Source organism: Eimeria acervulina, genomic scaffold (assembly GCF_000499425.1).
Source record: "Eimeria acervulina Houghton genomic scaffold, Eah_scaff320, whole genome shotgun sequence".
NCBI classification, from domain to species: domain Eukaryota; phylum Apicomplexa; class Conoidasida; order Eucoccidiorida; family Eimeriidae; genus Eimeria; species Eimeria acervulina.
The window spans coordinates 4,626-27,125 of record NW_013549887.1 but is presented as its reverse complement, the minus strand read 5'-3'; the positions used below and the strand labels follow the sequence as shown (position 1 = coordinate 27,125).

General features: G+C 48.8%; 3 protein-coding genes across 3 annotated transcripts in view; 1 reads left to right on the top strand and 2 right to left on the bottom strand.

Moving 5' to 3' along the window:
* The window catches only part of EAH_00032770 (hypothetical protein), a gene marked incomplete at both ends in the record, with an annotated part of 2,051 nt that extends 1,764 nt beyond the window's left edge, over positions 1-287 (bottom strand). The window contains one exon of the mRNA XM_013395950.1: positions 252-287. Within this exon, the coding sequence (XP_013251404.1) occupies positions 252-287 (36 nt within the window). The remainder of the gene's footprint in view (positions 1-251) is intronic.
* Positions 288-3,450: 3,163 nt separating this feature from the next.
* Positions 3,451-9,954, top strand: EAH_00032760 (hypothetical protein, conserved; the record flags this gene model as incomplete). Its single annotated transcript, XM_013395949.1, has 9 exons — positions 3,451-3,693; positions 3,952-5,823; positions 6,145-6,196; positions 6,492-6,718; positions 7,252-7,308; positions 7,620-7,671; positions 7,932-8,132; positions 8,357-8,437; positions 9,194-9,954. 9 exons carry the CDS (start codon positions 3,451-3,453, stop codon positions 9,952-9,954), a joined length of 3,546 nt encoding a protein of 1,181 aa, XP_013251403.1.
* A 1,317-nt stretch (positions 9,955-11,271) lies between these two features.
* On the bottom strand, positions 11,272-16,521 carry EAH_00032750 (hypothetical protein, conserved; the record flags this gene model as incomplete). Its single annotated transcript, XM_013395948.1, has 1 exon — positions 11,272-16,521. One exon carries the CDS (start codon positions 16,519-16,521, stop codon positions 11,272-11,274), a length of 5,250 nt encoding a protein of 1,749 aa, XP_013251402.1.
* Positions 16,522-22,500: the final 5,979 nt, after the last annotated feature.

The following is a 22,500-nucleotide window of genomic DNA, read 5'->3' as shown; positions in this document are numbered from 1 at the left end:
TATTAGTATGTCTTTCATAAAATATAGGGTGCAGCAGAGAAGAGAAGCTGCTGTTGATTGTTTTTGCTGCTGCTGCTAAGCCCCTCCTCAGTCTAGAGCGAGAAGCTGCTCTTTGGGCGCGAGCCGCTGCAGCAGCAGCAGAAGCAGCAGCAGCAGCAGCAGCAGCAGTAACTGCTGCTTCTGCTGCTAATACTGCTGCTCGATGCTTTGCTGCTGCTGCAGTGGCTTCCGGTGTATGCTGAGCCCCTAACCAGCGCTCTTCCCAGTGAATTTTCTGCGGTGTACATGGAGCTTTGAAAGCTTCGCTGTCTTCTGAATCCTTCATCTGCATTTATTTTATTGTTTTTCTTCTTCTGATTAGGAGGAGGGGCAGCTGCAGAGACAGCTGAGAGTCGATGCTGCTGCTGCTCGGTGTCCTTGTGCGGTGTCTCTGCAGCTGTACTTTGGCTAGTAAAAGTGCTTCACCAATTCAAATTAAAGAAATCAACAAAGAGAATCTCGTCAACGACTCTGATGTACAGCAGCAACAGCAGCAGCAGCAACAGCAGCAGCAGCAGCAGCAGCAGCAGCAAGTGGCAGCAACCGTTGGGTGGCCGACGACCGCTTCGAGACCGTTGTGGCTGTTGTATGTTTTTTTCTCTTCTTTTTTCTGCAGTTGTTGTTTGATTTTAATTAATTAAATAAATATAATTAAAAGGTTTTAATTTATTTTTTGTATTATAAAGAAATTGATTTTCTTTTTTTTCTTCTATTGAAGCCACACCATATCTCGAGTTGCGGCCGACTCACCGCCCCGCTGCGGCCGCGCCTACCCGCAAGAAAACACTCTTTTTTTTTAGCGATATATATATCTTTTTCTTCAAAATAAATTTAATTTAATAAATACTTTAATCTATTTTAATTAAATTAAAACAATAGTCCAACAAACAGCGAGGCATTCGCTCTCTTGACGAACGCTGTACGTACTGCAGCCACCGGCTAACAACAGCAGTGGATGCCTTTGGTTGATTTATTTGTATATTTCTTTATTTTAAAAAAAGTTGTAAAAAAAGAAATAAAATAAACAAAAAAGTTTATTATATGTCGGCCGCATCCACCAGTATCGGCTTACACGTACGCCTAAACTCACGGGGTGTACATACACTGCAGTTCGCCCTCTTTCGATATATGCATAATACACAAACTAATATTCTCTATATTATGAGTCTCTATTTATATGATATTATACACTGTGCATACACATATACTCTGTTAGACAGAGGATACACTGCAAATACACCTTCTTACCTTCCTTAGAACATCAGCTGTTCTAGGGCAAAAGAAATTCTATGAACAGCCTCAGACCCTCAACCTTGTCTGTAGTTCTCTTCAATACCTCCATTAGAAAAGGATAAAATAATATGCATATCTTCTTCTTTGTGCTTGTTAAGAAATAATTCTAAATAAGTACAAACGCTCTCTGCATGCGCACATGTATGAATTGTAAGTGTAGATGCATGTAGAGAAAAACAGGATAAATATATATTTAATATACTATATTGTGCATAGAGGAACATTAAATTAAGAAACAATAATGAGAGAAATCAGAAAATAAGCGTTAGGGTGGTGTATCTATTAGACACCCTAACCCGTAAACTAGGGTTTAGGTTTATATATTGTATGCTAGGGTTTAGGTTTATATTTACTAGGATTTAGGGTTTAGAGGGGAAAATCAAACGACGTAAAAGAAAATCTTTAAACGCAGAAATACAGAAACAGAAACAAAAAAGGAGAGATAAACAAGCAAGCAAAGATAAACATTAAAATCAATACCAACCAACGCTACAAGTGTAGAGGGCAGAGAGGGCAAAATAGGCAGACGAAAATGCAGGAAAAGCAAACAGCAAACACAAACTGCATGCAAACAGAAAGAAGGAAACAAACAAAGCGAAGCGAGAAAAGAATAAACATAAAAGAGAGAATGAGAGACAAAGAGATAAATACAAAGACCCAGAGGCAGAAATAGTAAAAGAAAAAATCCTTGTGTTGTTCATCTACAATGTCTGCTCAGACGGTATAAAAAGAAATCGAAAAGAAACAAAAAAAGGGAAGAAAACAAATATTTATACGGTGTAAGCATAGTGCATGCATGCGCAACACTATTCACAACAAATACATCAATAAGCTGCATGCATGCATACACCGTATTGGATTATATGCGTGGAAAGAATACAACCACAAAAAAAACAACAGGCAAAAGAAGGAGAGAATGTAAATAAAAGCAAACAGTTTGATAAGCATGCAGACACCGAAAGAGAGATGGCTTTCCCTCTGTCGTTTTTTTGCTTCTAAATTCACAATTCATTCCCTATAGCAAATCCGGAAACTGCAGATACAACAGAATATATTTGTTTAATGGGGATTCAGAGACAGAGACACCGCAAGAAACAGAAATAAAATTCACATACCAAACACGGTACAGAGATGAACGCATGCAATATCACCGGCAGCGGCAGAGAAAACAGCAAAATGGGGGAAGCAACGCCCCTCTGTCCATAAATAATTTAAAAATAACTCAGCAAATATCAACGGAGGTGTTGGAAGAAACTCCTTTTAAAGTCTCAGTCTACGAAACTAAGGAAAACGTGTTGCCGAGCATTCCCAAAGGTGGCGGGGAAGAAGAGAAACAGGAGGAAGAGAGGGTCTACCTATTGGAAATGAAGCAATTAATTAATTAAATTATTTAGCTAATTAAAGAGAAATAGCAATATTTAGCTGTTTTTTTCTGAGAAGCAAAGACCTACTCACGACAGCCCCGCATGCATTCAGCGGCTGCTGTTATAATACAGGGGATGCTGCCGGTTTTCATGAGTTGTTCTGCATTATTAAGGAGGAAAACCCACAAATTTTCCTAAAAACCCTTTTATTTTTTCTGCTTTCTATAGACAGCTGCAAGCATTTCTTCCTACGTTCGCCAGTACTTCTCAGCAGCTGCACAGCTCAAGCCTTGCACGAGTTGAGCTGCCTATACACCTTAAGGCTCTGAATTTGAAAATTGCTTTGGTTTGGATCTCATGAAACCAATTCATTTCCTTTATTTCTGCCCGCCTTTGTGGCTCCTCCCTCGTTGCAGAGTTTGACTCCTAGGGGTCTGTCTGCCTGTCTTCTCTGTTTCTGTTATGCGAGGTTTCCCTGAACGCCGGCTCAGAGCAGGAGCCGTCAGTGACGAGTAAATACGTTTCGTTTGTTTGGGATACCGATCATTGGGTGTTTTATGCAGCTTTGTTTCGTGTTGCTCTCGGCAGCAGGAAGAAGGAGAAGAAACAAAGAAGGAAATCGTTCATTCAACTTCCGTGGTATGCGGGGATTCCTAAGCGCTTCCCCCGCCTCGCGGCGCCTTTTTCGGGCCGTAAGGAACTAATTCAAATTATTATTGATATTTATTCTGCACGGTTTCGCCGTTATTTTAAAATGGCGAGCGAAAGCCGGCTGCTTTCCCGCCTCCGCCGGGCGGCCCGCGGGGTGTACGTGTTGTCACTCTTTGCGAGTTTTGCCGCCTTTATGAACATAAACTCGAGCGGAATCGGTGGATTACTTGGAGAAAATAGTATTCCTTTTTCAATTGGAGCCGAAGGATCTTTAAACGTTCATTCTTGCGTCGCCGATTTCCTCGTTTCTTCTCTCCGAGACCTGACGTATGTGACGTTTGATCAAGTCCTCCCCGAAAAGGCAGGTTTTTAATTTCCCGAAATTCTTAGATTTTTTTATTTATTTGTTTTTTGCAAGTTTGTTCATGAAATTATCCGTTTAGCTTCCGCAGTCCATCGGATCGCACGCGTAGCAGGCAGGTGATGCTTTTTCATTTTATTTTGTTTCTTTTCTTCTTTTATTTGTCTGGTTTTTGCGGAATTGTTTATGAAATACTTTTTTTAACTTCTGTATTCTATTGGATCTCGTGTCTTGCTTATTCAGGTTGTGTTCCCTGTCTGTGACTCGACATCCGGACCTCTTTGCCCTCACTTGAAGTTTCCTCTCCTTCTTCCTGAAGCAGAGTCGGAGCGCATGCGGCGCCCCTACGGCATCAGCAAGCAGGTTGGTGCATATTCAGCTCATCTACACCGCCCTCTGCTAGTAGATGCTGGGGGAGAAGCGCCCAGCAGCAGCAGCAGCAGCAGCAGAGGCGTTCCCGCCCTTGTTCAACTGGACACCTCTCGTACGTTTCTACATTCTGAGCCAGTTTCTGCATCTCGTATTCAGCGGCACAGCGTGGAGGAGCCTTATGCAATAAGAGGGCAGTACCTTGAAGACGGCATCGGAGATGTTTCTTCTCCTACTTTTTCTGATGCAATTTCTTCTGCTATTGGGCATTTAGGGGCAATTGTGAGCAGCATGCGGGAGATATGGGGCCCTAAAAGCACTACAGAATCAGAAAGTTTTGTATGTTTTCATGCGGGAGACCGTGAAGACCGCAGTGATTGCCACGACTTGTCTTCTTTTTCTTCTTTGCCGCCGCACTACGAAGCGGAGGTAGAGGCATTTCACAGCGGATGGAGCGGTTCTTCTCGTTTGCTGCAGTTTGATCGCTCTAAATCTCCTTTTATTTCTCCTTTTCTAGAAGATGATTATGCAGTGGGGCTTCCTGAAGCAGAGACGCGCTGGAAAGGCCGTTGGCGCGTCAAACCCACTCGGGGAGTCTCGGGCCCTGAGGTGCTGAAGCAGCAGCAGCAGCAGCAGCAGCGTCAGAAGCAGCGGGAAGCGACGCATGCATTGCCATTAACAGGGGTTATAAAGGAGGGTTTTACTGCGAAACCGTCGAGCTATGCGTCTGTGTTGAATCTAAGGGGGCCCCCTGTGCCTATCTCTACTTATGCAGAGTTAGACAGCCACCAGGGGTCTTTCTTACATTCAAATTTGTTTGTACCGTATGGAATCTGGGTGTCTGCTACACCCCGAGAACCGAATCCAAGCTGCAGCAAGGAAGCAAGAGAGCAGTCTCGAAATTTGGTGTTGGTTATTCAGGGGCTTCAAGACGAAGAGTTAGTGTTTACTGCAGAAGTACCTTTGCGAGAGGTATTGGGGCTGCATGCGGCTAGCGAAGAGGGAGAAGAAGTAGCTCCTGAATTTCGTTTTGTTAATGCTCTTGATTATATGAAGACGTCACCCTTACAAAGAATTGATGTTTTGCGGTTTTTGTATGGATATACAGACAAAACAACAAAGGGGGCAGACAGAATAACATTTAGAAGGCCTCTAGATTGCTCGGGCCTTCGCGGTGTGCTAGGAGCTCTTCATTTGTTAATAGCAGAGAAGACCCTTAGCAACCGCATTTATTATGCAGTAGATATAACAACACCAGAAGGAAAGGTGCTACAGGAAAAGGCGCATGCAATAAAAATGCAGCAGCAGCAGCAGCAAACGAGGAAGCAAACGCTAACAGATGCTAAGGCCCCATTAATAAAACAACTTCTAGGAGGAGCTACTCCTAGGCCTTGGAAACCGCATAAATTAGAAATAGGCTCGGCATTAAGAGCAGATATATTCAGTGGAGAAGAGACAGACGCACAGAAAGAAGGAGGTGTATTTCTAGGGGTAGTGCTGCGATCGCAGCAAGACAGAGTGCTGCAGCTGCTGGAGCCGAACAGTATTTCTTCTTCTTCTCTACCTGTTTCTTGGCAAGAGAATAATCGAATTAAGTTTGGTAGATTTGATGCAATGCCCTACCAATTTGCTGATCTTAGAAAGCCTTTAAAGAAGGGCTTCCTTTTCTTGCAAGATATACCCGCTGAAGCCCCTGTTCTGTCTCTTAATCAAATATCTCAACTTAAACATGTTTTCTTTCGCAAGGTAAATACCCATTTTGCTGCTGCTGCTGCTGCTGTAGCTCCTTTGTGCTACTGCTGCTGCTGTGTGTGTTGCTGCTGCTGCTGCTATGTGTTGCTGCTGCTGTTGTCGCTGGTGCTGCTGTTGAAACGGCTGCTGCCGCATTTTGTTTTTGCTGCCGCTGCTGCCTCTCCGCGTGTTGCAGTCGCTGCTGCTGCTGCTGTTCTGTTGCTACATTTGCTATTGCTGCGGGGGCGGGCATGCACCTGTCGGGTTCTTAGGGTTTAGGGTTTAGGGTTTAGGGTTTAGGGTTTAGGGTTTTTGGGTTTGGGGTGTGCATCGCAGCCCGTCGCAGAGACGCACGGCCGCTTTAAAAATGTAGACTTAGAGTCTGCGGGTGAGAGACATTTCATTTGTACTGCTGCTGCTGTTGCTGCTGCACTTGCCGCTGCCTGTCTGCTGCATTTGCTGCTTCAGCTGCTGTCGCTGCTGCTGCACTTGCTGCTGCTGCACTTGCTGCTACTAGGGGTTGTAAAGAGACTGAAGAGACGGAACTATGAACAGACAGAAATATATATGTATATAATAAGGCATGCATGCACAGAGACAGCGAGAGACAGAGAGATGGAGAGAGACAGAGGCTGAGTGCAAGACACAGTATTGCAGCTGCCTTTTGCTGCTGTCTGCTGCAGGAATTGGAGACTTACGTTCCCTCATGAAGTCAATATTAAGCAGCATAGAGACAAAGAAAAACCCTGGAGCAGCTGCTGCTTCGCTGCTAGACAAGCTCAGCAAAGACAAAGCAAAAGAGATAACAGCGCATGCGCATCCAGCCCCAGACCCATCTGAAGCTGCAGCAGCCGATGATTCTACAGAAGCAACACAGACAGAAGCCGCAGAAGAAGGCGATCCCATGCAGGTAGGAATAGCTAGCTGCTCCTAGCTAGCTAGCTAGCTAGCTGTATATATATTTATATATAATATGCGTATATAGATGTAGATATATATATGTATATATAAATGTGTCGAAAATAGATCGATAGATAGGTAAGTAGATAGATAGACAAATAGCTAGCTAGCTAGCTCGAGAGAGAGACAGATAATAAATAAATAGCGCCCCCAACCCCCGCTAGCTGCTGTAGCCACGAGGGGGCTCAAGTTGGGGTGCAGGATGGGTGGGTGCGGTGTACAGACACCGCAGAAGGTGCGAGTTCAGGGCTGGGTGCGGAGTTCGGCAGCTAGCTACCAGATAGCTACCAGCTAGCTACCAGCTAGCTACCAGATAGCTACCAGCTAGCTACCAGTTAGCTAGTAGCAAATAGCTACCAGCTAGTTGCCAGCTAGCCAGTAACAACTAGCAGCTAGATAGCAGCTAGCTAGTAGCTAGCTGTTGAAGGGGGTTAGCGGCAGCGCTAGCTTGCGCGTGTTGTTTGTTCTTCTGTGGGTTTGCAGGTGATCCACTCAAACATTGCGAAATCCCTCACAACTCTGGCGGAAACCTTGGCGAAAGTGAGTTAACCGGATAGCTAGCTAGCTAGCTAGCTAGCTAGCAAGCTGGCTGGCTGGCTAGTTAGCTAGCTAGGTAGCTGTCGATCTAGTCGTGCCCAGCCGCTGTTGTCTACTTATCCCTACGTGCTAGCTAGCTAGAGTCTCCGTCTCTTATTTTTGCTGCAGAAGCAAATATGAAGGGTTTGTCTGCTGTTTGTATATTTTATTTGTTATTATTTTTAATGAGAAGACGCAGCAGCTGCTTATGGTACTGCATGCATGCATATGCAGCCAGCAGCACCTCGTTTTTGTTTTTTGTTGCTGTCTTTCAGTCTTCTCCGAGTTTTAAGGATCTGCTGCAGAAGGTTTCAACTCCAATCGAAGGTGCTGTACAGACACTTGAAAAAAGTGCAGAGTTCTGCTGCAGCTGCTGCTCCACTTGCTGATTCACTAACTGCTGCTGTTGCTGCTGCTGCTGCTGCTGCTTCGTCTGCTGTTACTGCTACTGCTGCTTCTCTTGTTCCTGCTGCTGCTGCTTCTGCTGCTTCACTCGATGCTGCTGCTGCTGCCGGTGCTGTACTTGCTGCTGCTGCTGCTGCTTGCTTCACTTGCTGCTGCAGCTGCTGCTGATGCTGCTGCTTCAGGTGGCGTTGAAGATTCCAGTATTCAATCTGAGGGTAGCAATGGGAGTTCAGTGTCTGTAAACACCACCGAAGAAGACAAAAAGAGCAGCAGCAGCAGCAGCAGCAGCAGCGATGCAGCGCAGCAGCGAAAGGAGAGCGCGGGGCCCTCAAACAAAACCAAGAGCAGCAAAACCTCAAAGACATCCAAAGACGCTCCGCAAGGTGAGGCATTTAAATCTCTTCGAAGCAAAACAACACCCCTCGGTCACCACCACCAGCAGCTGCTGCAGCAACAGCAGCAACAGCAGCAGCTGCAGAAGCAGCCCAGCTTGTTGCTGCCCAGCGGGTTGGATGCAGCTGCCACGAGATGCAGCTCTGCTTATTTGCAAATATACGGTTGTTGCTGCTGTTGCTGCTTCTGCTGCTGCTGCTGCTGCTGGCTTCAGCGGCTGTGCAGGCAGTCCTCATAATGGGGCCTGATGGGCAGGTGATTAATTTCGATGGGCCTGCGGTGTCTGCAGCAGAAGGTGAGCAGAACTGCTGCTGCTGCTGCTGCTGCTGCTGCAGTTACAGGTGTTGCTGTTGCTGCAGCTGCAGCAGCTTGTTTCTTTGCTGCTGTTTCCGCTATCACTGCGCTTTTGTTTTTCTTTGACCTTTATTGTCTCTTCTAAGCCCTTGGGATTGTTTGCTGCTTCTGCTGCTGCTGCTGCTGCTGCCGGAGCTGCTGCTGTTGCTGCTGGTGGTTGTGTGCGTCTCCCGTGGAGGCTTTTGATTTGTGTTTGTTATGTTTGTTTTATTGATGTTTATTATTTTTGTTTTATATTTTTGTTTTACTCTCTTTTACCTTGTTGTTTATTTTATCTTCATTTATTGTTTATGTGTCTCAGGTTTGTTTTATTTATTCTGCTGTATTTTTCTCCTTTGTCTTGTTAATTTTATTTATTTAATTTATTTGTTTTTGTTTTATTTGCGTTTATTTTATATTTTTTGTTTTATTTAATTTAATTTGGTCAATTTACTTTGTTTATTGAATATCTTTGTTTTATTTATTTCTTATTTATTCCTGAATATTATTTATTTATTTGATTTTTATTATTTTATTCTTTGAACATTATCTATTCTATCTATTTAATATTTTTGTTTTGTTTAATTTTTATTTTATTTTTTCTTCATTTTATTTTTTATTCTGTTTAGTTTTTATTTTTTATTTTATTTAACAATTATTTTATATTATTTTAATTTAATATAATTTTTGTTTAACTTTTTTTTTTTTTATTTTTCAGCGTTCTCGAATTTGCCTGAGACATTTTTATCGTTGGCTCGTCAAATGGGCGCAGCAATTGGAGCGGAGGGAGGAGAGGAGATGCTGAAGGCAGTTGCTTCTGCGGCTGCTGCTGCAGCTGCTGCTCCTGCTGCCGAGGCTGCTGCTGCTGCTCCAGCTGCTGCTGTTGCTGCTGAACAAAACAAAAGCAAAGAAGACAAAAACAAAAAACAAGCGGGGGGGGAGCAGCAGCAAATGGTAGGCGACTCCTCGGATGAAGGCCCGGAGGCAGCGAGCCCAAGCAGCAGCAGCAGCAAAGTCAGCAGCAGCAGCAAGACCGGCAGCGGCAGCAAGACTAGCAACAGCAGCAAGACCAGCAGCAGCAGCAAGAGCAGCAACAACAGCAACAGTAGCAGCAGCAAGACTAGCAACAGCAGCAAGACCAGTAGCAGCAGCAGCAGCAAAACCAGCAGCAACAAGGGCAGCAGCAGCAAGAGCAGCAACACCAGCAGCAACAGCAACAGCGACAAGGAGAAGCCTTCTATGCCTGAGGTGCCTGAGGGCTTATTTGGAGAAGCGCTGAAGGTAATGCTGCATGCAGACAACTCAGTAATCTCTGCTTTAATCCGTACAGCCGAAACGCATGCACAACGTATATTAGCAGCAAACGGTGCAGCAAACTTGGAGATGCCTCCAGCGTCTTTCTTAACAAATGTTTTAAAGGGGCTGCAGCAGCAGGCTTCGAAGCATGCGCAAGACAAACAGGACGACGATGAACTCTAATAACATCATCATCATCATCATCTGCTGCTGCTGCTGCTGCTGCTGCAGCAGCAGCTTGCTGCTGCTTGCTGCTGCTCTCTCTCGCTGCTCAAAGCAGACAGACGAGACACTAAAGAGAAATTAATTCAAATTCAAGAAGATATATATATTAAAAAGTGTTGTTGCTGTAGCGGTGCAACCGCACAGCACAGCTGCAGCGGCTGTAGACGCGCTGCTGCTGCTGCTGCTGTTGCTGCTGCTGCTGCAGCTTGTGCGCATGCAGCAGCAGAAGCAGCAGCAGCAAACGGGGCCAGCTATGTGTTTGCTGCGCCTTCTATCCAGACGCTTTTAGGAGGTATTTTTTGCTGTCGCATTCTATGCAGAACATTTGTTTGTCTACCGAACAAACAAACATTATTTCATGTAGCATAAACAATATATATATTCATATTATATATATATATATATATATGGCAGCTAATATATATATGTATACATATATTGCATGTAAACATATGCATATAAATGCATATGTATATACCAACTAAATAAAATATAGATAATATTATATATGCTATATAACATATATATATATACATATATATATATATATATATATGCAGGGGCCTGGAGTTCCTCTGTTCAGTCTCGAGTGTAACTTTGCACAGAGTGAAGTGTAGCAACACTACCGCGAGCAGCTTCTCTTCGGCAGCGCACAAGACAAACAGCAACAACAGCAGCAGCAGCAACAGCCAGCAGAAGTAGTAGCTAGCCCTGACATTTGTAGAGTTGTTTCGTTTGTTTGCTGCTGTGCTGTTGCACTCTGAAGGTGTGTTATAAGAGTGTGTCTGTTGCTTGTTTGTAGCAGCAGCATCTCTTATGCAAGTCTTTAGGTGTATGTACAACTCAAATTCAAACAGAATTAACAACAAACAGAAGTTCTGTCTTGCGGACAAAGCCAAAGACGGCGGAAAAAAGAATAAAGAGGAAAACGGATAGATAATATCAATTCAAAGAAATGAGCGCATGCATGCAAGCATGCATGCAAGCAAAGCCCCAAACTTGTTGCATGCAATGCATACAAAACCCCAAACTCGTTTCATGCATGCGCTTCAATCGATACCCACACTAAGTGCTGTGGGGCTGTTCAAATGCTTTTAAATAATAAAGACAGCAGCAAACGGCAGACACTCGACTCTGCAAACAAGACAGACGTAACTACGGCCTGCTTTTGCTACTGCTGAACTTGCTGCTGCTGAATTTGCTGCTGCTGCTTTTGCTGCTGCTGCTTTTGCTGCTGCTGCTTTTGCTGCTGCTGTATTCGCTGTAGCGGGGGGCCTACAAAGACGGAGGTTCTTGTATCTTCTCGTTTGCGGTTGTTGCTGCTGCAGCTGGAGCAGCAGCAGCTGCTGAAGTATCAGCTGCCACCGCTACAGCATGCGTTGCTGCTGCTGCTGCTGCTGCTGCGGATTCTGTTTTCGGTGCTGCGGCGAGTTTAGCAGGTTCTTCTGCCTGCTGCTGTCGCTGCTGTTGCTGCGGCTGTTGCTGCAGCTGAATGTTCTCTTCCTTGCTGCGGTCTTCTTCTTGTTCACGAGACAGCAGCGTAGGCATTGGATGAGTTAAAGAAGGAGGAGGAGCAGCAGAATTGAGAAGATGTCTAAGACGTTTGTAGTGCGGTTCGGGGGAGGCAGAAAAAGCAGAGTTTCCTGCTGTTGCTGCTGTTGCTGCTGTTGCTGCTGCTGCTGCTGCGGCTGCAGCGGCTGCACTCGCTGCTGCTGCAGGGCCCGCCGCAGATACAGCCTGCTGTCTGCTCCTCTTCGCTGTCTGACCGCAAGAAGCCTTGGTGGTGCTGCTGCTGCTGCTAGCAGCAGCAGCAGCAGCACTCCTTTCGCTGTCTTGTGATAAAGAGAGGAACCCCCCTGCTTCAATCCAAAGAGATGCATCTAGCGGCTGCGCAGGCGTGCAGCAGTTTTCATCTGTCTCCTGGCAGCTAGCAGCAGCAGCAGCAACTGCTGCCTTAACAGAACTGACGAGAGGAGCATCTGCTGCAGCAAGAGAGGGAGGCCCAGCAGCAGCAGCCTCGCCTGCTTCTTCTATACAAGATTGAATAGAGCGTGATAACACACATTCAAGGGCCTCGTGGATAGGAGGGCAGGCCCTGCTGTTGCTGCTGTTGCAGCTGCTGCTGTTGCTGCTGTTGCTGCTGTGTTGAGCGCCACCTAAACATGTTGCTTCTTTCCCTAGCCCGCAGTCACTGGCTGCCCCCAGACCCGCCCCAGGACTCCTGAGGCCTGCTGCTGCTGCTGCTGCTGCTGCTGCTGCTTTTGCCTTTGATTGCCTCGCTTCATGCAGAGGGAGTGCGCAGGCTGCTGCGGGCGCTGCTGCAGCGGCTGCAGCAGCAGCAGCTGCAGCAGCAGCAGATCTCTCACCGTCTCTTTCTGCTAATAGGTTTTCCTTAAACCGCAATGCATTTAGCTGTGCCTCCTCTACACTTCCGTAGTTTTTTATATAAAACGATTTGCTGTGCTTAGACCCATCGCTTGTCTTCCACTGGGCCATGAAGCGGTTCTGGCTGCGATCGAATGTTATGCTGCCAGATACAACTCGCAGCCTTTGCTGCTGCTGCTGCTGCTGCTGCTGTTGTTGTTGTTGTTGCAGAGAAGAAAACTGAGATGGTGGGGAAGCAGAAGGAGATAAAGGAGGTAAGAAACCAGACCCTCCGCCGGTGATGCTGCTCGTGGTGCTGCTGCTGTTGCTGCTGCTGTTGCTGTTGTTGCTGCTGCTGTTGTTGCACTTCTGCCCCAGACGCCGCAGCTCCTCCGCCGTTGCTGCAGCAGCAGCTGCTGCTGCTGCTGCTGCCAGCTTGCGGCCATCCCCAGGTGTACCGGGGGCCCCCTTTGTCTTCGTGCTTAGGGCGCGCTGTCTCCCTGGCTGCCCTCGTGCATTTCCTGTTAAGCTCCACTCATTGCTAGAAGCTGCTGCTGCTGTCTTTTTATTCTTGAGCTTACGTGGCAGAGTGGGATGTGAAGCTGCTGCTGCTGCTGCTGCTGCTGCTACGCTGCTGCTGCTGCTGCTCCCTTTGGCGTCTTGTAGTAGGGTTAAAGCCTTGAGGGCCCCCTCTCCTAGGAATCCATGAGGAAGTGAAGAGGTTTTTTGACTAAGACCGGAGATGTTTAGCAAACCAGAATTTGCTGCTCCCTGCAGCGGCAGCAGCGGCTGCTGCAGCGCAGCAGCAAGTGTCCCCTTTGAGCTTGGTGTGCCTTCGAGGCTGGCGAGGAAGCTGCATATTTCTGCTGCTGCTGCTGCTGCTGCTGTTGCTTGCGCGGCGTTGGCTGCATTCGGCGTCGCAGGCGGCAGTGCAGCAACAAGAGGTGCAGCAGCAGCAGCGGCTGCTGCTGCTGCTGCTGCACTTGCTGTTGCTGCAGAGTCTCCTTGAGGCCCTTCTGTCTTGTGCTGCATCCGCTTTGTAAACCGAAGTGCTTGCTGCTGCGCCTCCTCGCGGCCTCCGTACTTGCTGCTGCTGAAGCTTCTACTGCAGCTTCTTCCCTGGGCCTTCCATGTTGCTACCCAGCTATCATTTGCAGCGTCAAAGGAGACAGTTGGCGACCCCGAAGGAGACAGCACATCTGGCAGCGGGCTCCCGCACACTTGGGGTGATGCCGCTGCTGCTGCTGCTGCTGCAGCAGCAGCACCGCCACCCGCACCACCCAAGTCCAACCCAGCACTAACCACATCGTGAGCAGCAGACTCCGAGCCCCACAAGGAGCTGCTGCACCTCCTGGACAGCAGCGGCGCTGCAGCAGCAGCAGCAGCACTTGCTTCAACTTTAGACCCAGCAGCAGAAGGAGACTCTAGAAGAGCAGCAAGAGGGAAAGAAGCGCAGCGCTTCGCCATACTGCTGCCGTCTTGGAGCTGTTGATGCAGCTGCTGCTGCAGCTGCTGTTGGAGTCGTTGTTGCAGCTGCTGCTGGAGTTGCTGCTGCAGTTGCTGCTGTTGTTGCAGCTGCTGCTGCAGCTGCTGCTGCTGCTGCAGTTGCTGCTGCTGCTGCAAGGGAGAAGAGCAGACGTCTGCCATCGCCTGCGCCCCCAGTGCCCGCAGCAGCTCCGATGCTGCCTCCACCTGTCCTTTCTTGTTGTCTCTAAGAGTAAAAGAAGAGCAGCTGGAAGCAGAGGAGACCCCAAGAGTTGGTTGCTTCTCGCCGCTGGGTGCAGCAGCAACAGCAGCAGGAGCAGCAGCAGCAAAAGGAGCACTAGGAGGTAGGGGAGAGCCGCAGACAAACTCAGGGCAGCAACGAGACAAACCCCTCATATCTAAACTGTTCAAGCCAGAGGACAGCAGCAATCCTTCTGTCTCCGATGCTGTCTCCAGCGTGCGGATTGTTGGGCTGCACAAGAGAGAAGGCACAGGAGTGGTGGTAGCAGAAGCTGCTGCAGCAGCTGCTGCTGCTGCTGTTGCTGCTGTGGCTGCGGCGCTCTCCGCAACACTCAACCCTCGGGAATCCTCCCCCAATCGCCTGCTACGCAGTCCTCCTGCTGCTGCTGCTGCTGCTGCTGCTGCTGCAGGGCCCTCTGTCGTTGCTGGTGAGCCTGAAGCTGCAGCTGCAGCAGCAACAGCAGCAGCAACAGCAGGATTCTTTTGCGCGTGTATATCTTTGTTGTTTGCTGCTGCTTCATAGAGCAGCTGCAGCGCAGCAACGGCTTCTTCTATGGCTTGTGGGGGGACCTTCTTTAAGAGGTCAATGGGTTTGTCTTCTGGCAGCAGCAAAGCGCCTTCTGCTGCAGCAGCAAGGAGCAGGGAAGGAGATGCATGCACTGCATGCAGCAGCAGCTTCTGCAGGATTACGTGTGTATAGATATATAGCTGCTGGGGCCCCTGGGCCCCTATAATATTTGCTTGATGAAAAGCAAAGAGAGGCGAACGAGACAACAAAGACAAGACGCTGCAACCCGATAGATGGGTCGTTAGTAAGGCCTCCAGCAGCTGGCAGCAGATCTGCTGCTGCGCAGCAAATGTTGTAGGAGGGTACGGAAAGAGACAGCCCTGAGATGAAGGAGACAACGCCACGCAGTCCAACCCAAAGCCCATGCTGCTGCTGCTCTTGCTGCTGCTGCTGCTGCTGCTCTTGCTGCTGCTGCTCTTGCTGCTGCTGCTGCTGCTATGGGCCTCGACGGAAGATCCCTCGGTTGTCGGTAGTGGAGCAGCTGCTGCAGTTGCTGCTGCTGTTGCTGCTACTGCTGCTGCTGCTGCTGGAGCCGCAGGTTCCTTCGGGCAGACAAGATTGAGAGCAGACAGCAGCGTGCTGCACTTAGAGAGGCTGAGGGGCCCCTTGCTGCAGGCAGCTGGCAGCAGATTTTGAAGAGCAGCAATATAACTCTCCACATCGGAAAGATTTGATGCTTTGCTAATGCGTTCAATGTGCTTCGCAATCGATGCAGCAGCAGCAGCAGAAGCACTGCCGCTGTTGCTGCTGCTGCAGGCTGATCCCAGACTCTGAATCAACTCTATCAAAATCGCCTGCGTTGAGGACAGAGTGCTGCTGTCTGCTGCAGCTGCTGACGGCCCAGCAGCAGCCGCAGCAGCAGCAGCAACAGCAGCAGCAGCTTCGGTTTCAGTATGCGCTCCTCCCCCCCCAGGAGGTGCAGAAGAGGGACTAGGGGCAGCTTGCTGGAGCTCTGCTGCTTCTGCTGCTAGAGGAGTTGTTGCTGCAGTCGAGCTAGCTGCTTGTGCTGCTGTGGGGGAATTGAGTGCTGCCAAAGCGAGGGCGCTGTCTCTCTGGGGGGCCCCCTGGGGCCCCTTGCTTGCTGCTGCTGCTGCTGCTGCTGCTGCTGCTAGATGGAGGCCGTCAGAGATGCTTGTAGAAGGCAGATGGGGCGAGGAAGCAGCTGAAGAGATAACGTTTGTCTCCACCTTAACATTTAGAGGCCCTGATGTGTGCACGCAGCAGGAAGAAGGAGACACCTTATGGCTGCCTTTGCATGCGCTGCTGTCTCCTCCTGGCAGCAACTCGCCCCCCGAATAAGCACCCAAGAAGGGGCTTAAAGACAGACTGTCTCCGCAGCTACCCCCTACACCAGCAGCAGCAGCTGCAGCTGTAGCAGCAGCAGTAGGTGCAGCAGCAGCATCGCATGCGTTTGAACTCCCCCCTATACCTTCAGCAGCAGCATAACCAACTACGCCCAAGTCCATCGGAGAAGAGACAGAGACAGAGACAGATTTGTCTCCTCCAGATAAGGGCCCTTCTCCCTTTTGTATAGAAGAATGCCAGAGCCCCTCCAACATATGAGGAGAACACGAGGAACCCTGGCTGCTGCTGCAGATGGTGCTGCTGCTGCTGCTGGGGGTGCTGCTGCAGGTGCTGCTGCTGCTGCTGCTGATGTTGCTGTCTCTGCTGCTGCAGCTGTTGCTGTCTCCGCTGCTACAGCTGTTGGTAGCAGTGCAGCCGCTGCTGCTGCTGTTCCCGATGCTGTTGCTGCTGGTGCTGTTGCTGCTGCTGCTGGTGGCGGTGCAGGTGCTGCTGTTGCTGGCTGAGGGCGCCGGTGCTGGTGCTGCTGCTGCAGCGGGCTGTTCAAGATTGGGTTGGGAAGCCATTGTCCCCCCGTAAGAGTCTGAAGAGTAGAAGCGAGAGGAAGGAGCAGCAGCCGCACCAGCAGCAGCAGCAGTAACAGGAGAGGGGGGGGGCCTCCAAAGGGTTTGTTTTAGCTCGCTGGAATGGTCTTAGCAAGCGTCTCCTGCAAAAAGACGGAACCCCCCTGTCTGCCTGTTGCAGCCGCAGACAGATTATTTTTCCTGTATACGCAGCAGGAGGCAAATAATGCTTATTAAGGTGGATGGTAGAGCAAAGAGAAGGAGACAGACACCGCGTTGCAGGTGAGGAGACAGTCTGAAGAGGAGCTGGAAGCGTTATGAGAGACAGAAATAACAAATTCAAAAGAAGAAAAGACAGAGGGGAGGGAGAAAACCCAAAGAAAGGCAAGAACTCCCCTAGCGGCCTCCGCCGCAGGGAGTAGGCGATCCTGACGAGCGCCGGTGTGGTTGCAGTGTCAGGGCAGGTGAGTGTTGAGTGTTTAAAGGGTGAGAAACAATAAGAAAAATCTTAAAAGGTTTATTTAGACACTTCAAACAAAGCAAAGACCCCTGAAGACGCCGAGATAGACAGAGAAGAGCGCCAGCAGCACCGCCATTGATTCACAGACACCTCTGCTGGGTCTCTCTAGACAGATGATGCTCCCCTCTTCTACCTTCTTATCGAAGAAGAAGACAAAAATTAATCAAGCTAAACCAACTAGACGGCAAAAACACAAAGAAACAATCGCGGAAGAGGCGAGGAAGCGCCAGCTGTCATCACAGGCAACAAACAAACCACAAGAGGGAAGGTAAAGGTTAGGTGGCGGGGGAGAAGAAGAGAAGCAAAACCTACAGAACCAGAGGCCCCCTACAGCCTTTACAAATCTTTATGTCTCACTGTCAATTCAAGCAATAAATAAAAGAGAAAGAAGAACTCAGAAAAATCAAGAAGGAAACCTCAACAGAGACTGGCAGCCGCTTTATCTCTGCATTGCTTGGAGGGTATGTACACGCGTGTCTGGCAGCCGCTGCAGCGCTATGTGTGCGTCTATTTGAAGCCTTTCCTCATCCCTTCCTGATTTTTTACCTTTAAAAAGAACATTATTTTACTTTTAAACACCTCCATTTGCAATTAATACGAGAAAAACAATCAAAACCTGCTGCCGACGCAGCCTCACCGTACGCCAACCCCACCGGGAACACCCCCCCTCCCAGCATCGCGTTCGGCACCGCTTAAAAAGAGGGTAAGAGTCTTAATACATTATTTCTAGCAAGTTCTGTAGAAATTCAAACTCCCTCTGCAAAGGAAGAAGTTCTAACGAGGCTTTCGTCTCACTCACACCTACCATGAAATGCCTCAGAGTGGGAACAGCTTAAGCCACGCTGTTATTTATACTGTTACGTTTTGTCGCATTCATACGCGGTACCCAAAGGACTCAGTGCAGGAGCAGCAATGCTTTCTAACTAGAAAAAACCATATCGGTCGATAATTAAGCAGCTGATGGGTTGGTTGTGTCCCTTTTAATGCCTCATTTTCGTTAAAACAACACACATTGTGCGTTGTTCCGGGTCCGTCAGAGGTCACAGGATTTATCAATATTTGTGTGCATACTGGCGAATGACAGCTAAGTAATCTATCAGCGGTTCTCTACCGCGCTAGTAGCAACGTCTTTCGGAGGTTGGTAGGTGTATCGATAGTCGTATGCATGTTGGCTACTCGAAGCCAAACGACTGTCTAGCAATTAAGCAAAGTGCTAGTGCATGCATTAAAAGCCCGCTTCCATACGTTTGCATGTGTAATTGCTTTGCGGCATCCGTTGCAGAAGAGCTTGCTGCAACGTGCGCTGTAACGTGGCTTCTCGACCTTGGCAGCGGGCCATAGGCAATAAAGTCAAAGGCTTGCAATGAGAATGTTTAACAAGTACCTTACCCTTCGTTCATTCTCCAGGCTTCCTGGGCACACCAGCCCAAGGTATGGGGCTGGTGCGGAGCACCATGGCGCAAGTGACGCAAGTCCTGTTGCAAGGCGCTCCCAGACCCAAGTGTTACGAAGAGTCGTTCTGACGCGCTCACCTATTCTGTACACAATTTATGAAAAACCTATTGCCCATCAGTGAGCCCCCGCACGCAAGTGTACATTTTCGAAATTTAGACAGAGCGTGACACTTCTACTTCATCGGAGCTGATAAGCACACAACGCGCCTCTCTCCGCTGCTGATGCCAAGGCTGCTGACAGCAGCGGCTACTGCCAGGATATATCCCTGACGCTCTCTCCGTATTTGTCCGGAGCTGATGGATGCGCCGCAACAGGCCCCGGTGTAACTTTTTTGATGCTTCATGTGCTTTTGTTGTTTGCCTGGTGCTGCACCGTTACTCCTGCAGCATCTCCAGCGCCAGCAGCTCCTCCCGTCGCATCTTTTGCTTATGTTGCTGCTGATTGTTTGTACTCTTGTTGCTGGTCTTATTACTTCTTGGGCTGTCGCTGCAAATGCTGTCTCTGCATCCTCCATTTTCTTCTGCATGACTGATGCGGCAACGAGGGGGAATGAGGGGGCCCCTTTCGCCGGAAAAGCAGCAAGGAGCACTTCCGAAAAACAAATAACAATAAGGAGATGAGGGTAAAGGAAAAGCATTGTTCTGTGACCTCCCAAGTATTTCTTAGCAGCAGGCGAAGCTCTGAGGCATGGACAACCCAGCGCGGCGCAGCAACGGTTTCGTCTATTCAGAGGGAGTATCTGCACACTATGAGCACAGGTAAATTCCCTTCTACCCGAAATTATACAAGCATTACCTAGGAACCAACAGGAAAACAGGTGCAAGCTGCCCTGCCAGACAACCGCCGCAGATGAACCTAAAATAACAAGCCGGCCTACTCTGCTGTAGCCGAGGCCTATCTTCCTTTCCCCTCTGGTACTGGCCTCCCGCTACAGCCGTTCATACCAATTACTGTTGTTGCTGCTGGTGCTGTCGTTGATGATGCAGCTGCTTCCGATTGAAAAACAAAGCGGTGAAGGCCCCCTCGCCGGTTTGTGAGTGGGCCCCTCCCCATGTAAAACTGTAGCTACGGATATTGAACATGGTGCAGATAAAGGGGCGGCTGCTGCTGCTATTGGTGCGGTTGGGGCTGTTGAAAGCATGGCATTGCAGCTGCCTGCGTCTGGCACAGCTCATGGTGGCTCCATTTGCCGCATCCTTCGACTGGAAGCCGCGCCGTTGATGCAGCTGTCCCAACCATGTGAAGTAGCACCAGGAAGACAGCAGCAAAGAAGGCGGAAGGTGCCGGCTATCCAGCAAAATGTGACGGAAACAAAATCAATTTGTGAAAAGGCGCTGAGTTGGGTAGAGGAAGGGGCTATATATCACCACGGAAAAATAGTTGGTGTCACTCATGGACCTGGATCTGGTATGGAGAAGAGGCGTACCGTCATGAATTGCAACGGACTTTGCAGCAACTTCTGCTGCAAGGCGAATCCGCATGCAAGTTTACCCAAGTCTTTTTTTGATGCATGCACTAACACAGTATACATCTCTTAAACACTTACTTGGCCCTCAAGAGCCAGTGTGCACTCCCGTAGACGTGAAAATAGGTGTACCAGCTTCAGAGAGACCACGTAGCATCCGTCAGTGTTTCTCTACCCAAACAGCGCACGCGCTCGTGCTCATGTGCTTCCACCTTGGGATGGGTGCACCGTGGAAGGGAAAGGAGCTTTCGATGTGTCCAGGGTCTCTAATCCTCGATGTTAAAGCACTGACCATATAAACTGGGGGGAAATAACGAGAAAACGGCAAAGGGCATCCACTGGTGCTGCTTATATTTGCTGTTGCTGGTGTTGCGGAGCCGCAAACTCGTCGTGGCAGGCCTGCACTTTGCCGGGTCCACTGCTCACGTACAGCGCCCTGCGCCGTTCTCATCTTTTAGACGCTGCCATTTTTTCGGAACAAAAATACCCTGTGAGCCGTTTCCGACCCTCAGCACCGCTCTAGAATGAATCCCGATCCCCAAGTGTTATTGCTGTCGCTCTCAGTACCGAGCCAGCACTTTGTAAGAGGGGCGTCTCCAGCATTAGGAAAATATTTCGCACCGGAGAGCAGATGGATCAAAAGAGACTTGTCCCTTTTTATACATTGCAGAGCAAATCTTTACACAACTTTTACATGGCCATAATTTATGATTGCCAACGCTTGCAGTCCTCCGCCCTGAGTCGAGTGAGGTACGCAGATGCTCCTGAGTAATTATTTTGCACAACCCATCCACAGAACCCATTCGGGGTCTCGAAAACCTGGCCATGTAACGTAGCATTCTCGTTTGCTATGGCCTCTACAAGTTATAACGTGCCCAGGTTCAATCGGCGTGTTCGCGAGGGTCATATGATTGCCAGTTTTAATAATCACGGTCAATAATCCGGGCCAGAATGCGCTATCAAACTGCTCGCTTCTGTCAGCATTGACGTTTTTCTGGAAAGTGTGAAGTTTCCCGACGTAATAAATGAATAATTGGGTCACTCCCTCCCCTCCAACTGAACTCGAACAGCGAATGAGGTGACAGAACTTGAGGAATTTTCCCCCGACAGTATAAATCCTATCATTGCCTCTGGCCGTTAGTAACCCAACCAAGGAACCCATTCGGATATCCGTACAGATCCATTTCGGGAATAGGATACTCTGCAAATGCCCAGGTTTGAGGGTGTTCGGCAGCTTTTGCTGTTCGGATTCCGGGCAAGCAAGGACGACTTCCTCGACTGACGCGCTCACCGTTGGCCGCTAAGAGAACCTGGCCACCACAGGCACCGTTGCGTTGATCCCACCATGGACCCCTAGAGCATTATCGTGAACTTTGATCAAACCATCTTCACGAAGCGAACCTAAAACATATTATCGGCGTACTCCACACTTTTTCTGTTGCCGCAAGTGATCGCCCGCAGTGGCGTAGTGCTTAACCCTTCTATTGTTCGGTGGAGCAAGAGCTGCAGCCGCGTGGGTAAAAATGGAGCCAGGAGAAAGAAATTTAGAAAGCGAATGGGCCGCCCCAGATTTAGTGTAGCACTCTACTAGAGGAACGATACCGATATCCGTCTCCATCGGCGAAGTCGCAGAGACTGTGCCAAGGAACAGAGACATTGCATCTTCTCTTCGTAGTTTCAGATATCAGGTGCACTTTGTAGCCTGTGTAAACTTGGGCTAGCAGCTCGTATGAACTCGAATAAGCGCAGGCGGATCTGCAGGCGCCGCGGTTACCTTTTTTCTCTAGATCACGTCGCCCCACCCTGCTTGGGCGGCTTTTCCCTTAATAATTTGTTTGTTTCCCGGGTGGCTGTGTTTGAAAGCTTACTTTTCCAGTCCCACAGCACTTTTTCACGTGCTTGCAATCCCAAAGTATGTGGCTTTGTTAATTGCCAAAGAAGCAGACGCATTGCCCGGTAAGTCGCCTCGATTTTCAGAGTTCTGGAATCGCTGGTTACCTTTTGATCTTGATCATCTTTTCCTGGATAGCCGTCGAGTATAGCAATTCACTTATAAGGGTCCTCAATATGAACGGAGGACCATCGTGAGCCGAAATAGAACCAACGACTTGAAGTAAGAGTTCCCCTAAAGCTGCTGGCTTCCCCTCCAGTCTCCAGGCGTCCTAGGCTCAGCGGCTCAAAGGATTGGGACCGATGGAGATAGGAGTTGGTCTGCCATGAGTTGAAATGCACCTTGCAGCAGCTCCTGCTGCAAGGCAACCAAATGGACAGGCATTACCAAGCTCTGTTTGGTGCATGCCATAAAACAAGTGTTAAACACTTAGTAGGCTCCGAATACATATCCTGAACTCAACTGAAATACACTACCAACTTCAGACAGAGTACGCTACAAGAAGGGGCTGCATCCAAACGCTGGGAGAGTGGCGGGAAAAGTTTTTGTCAGGAAAAGCACCCCGATGACTGAAGATTGCTGTGCTTCAGCCGAAAGAGCCATGCGATGATTTTAACAGCTAATGGCTCCCTCTGACAACCGTGCGGTGCT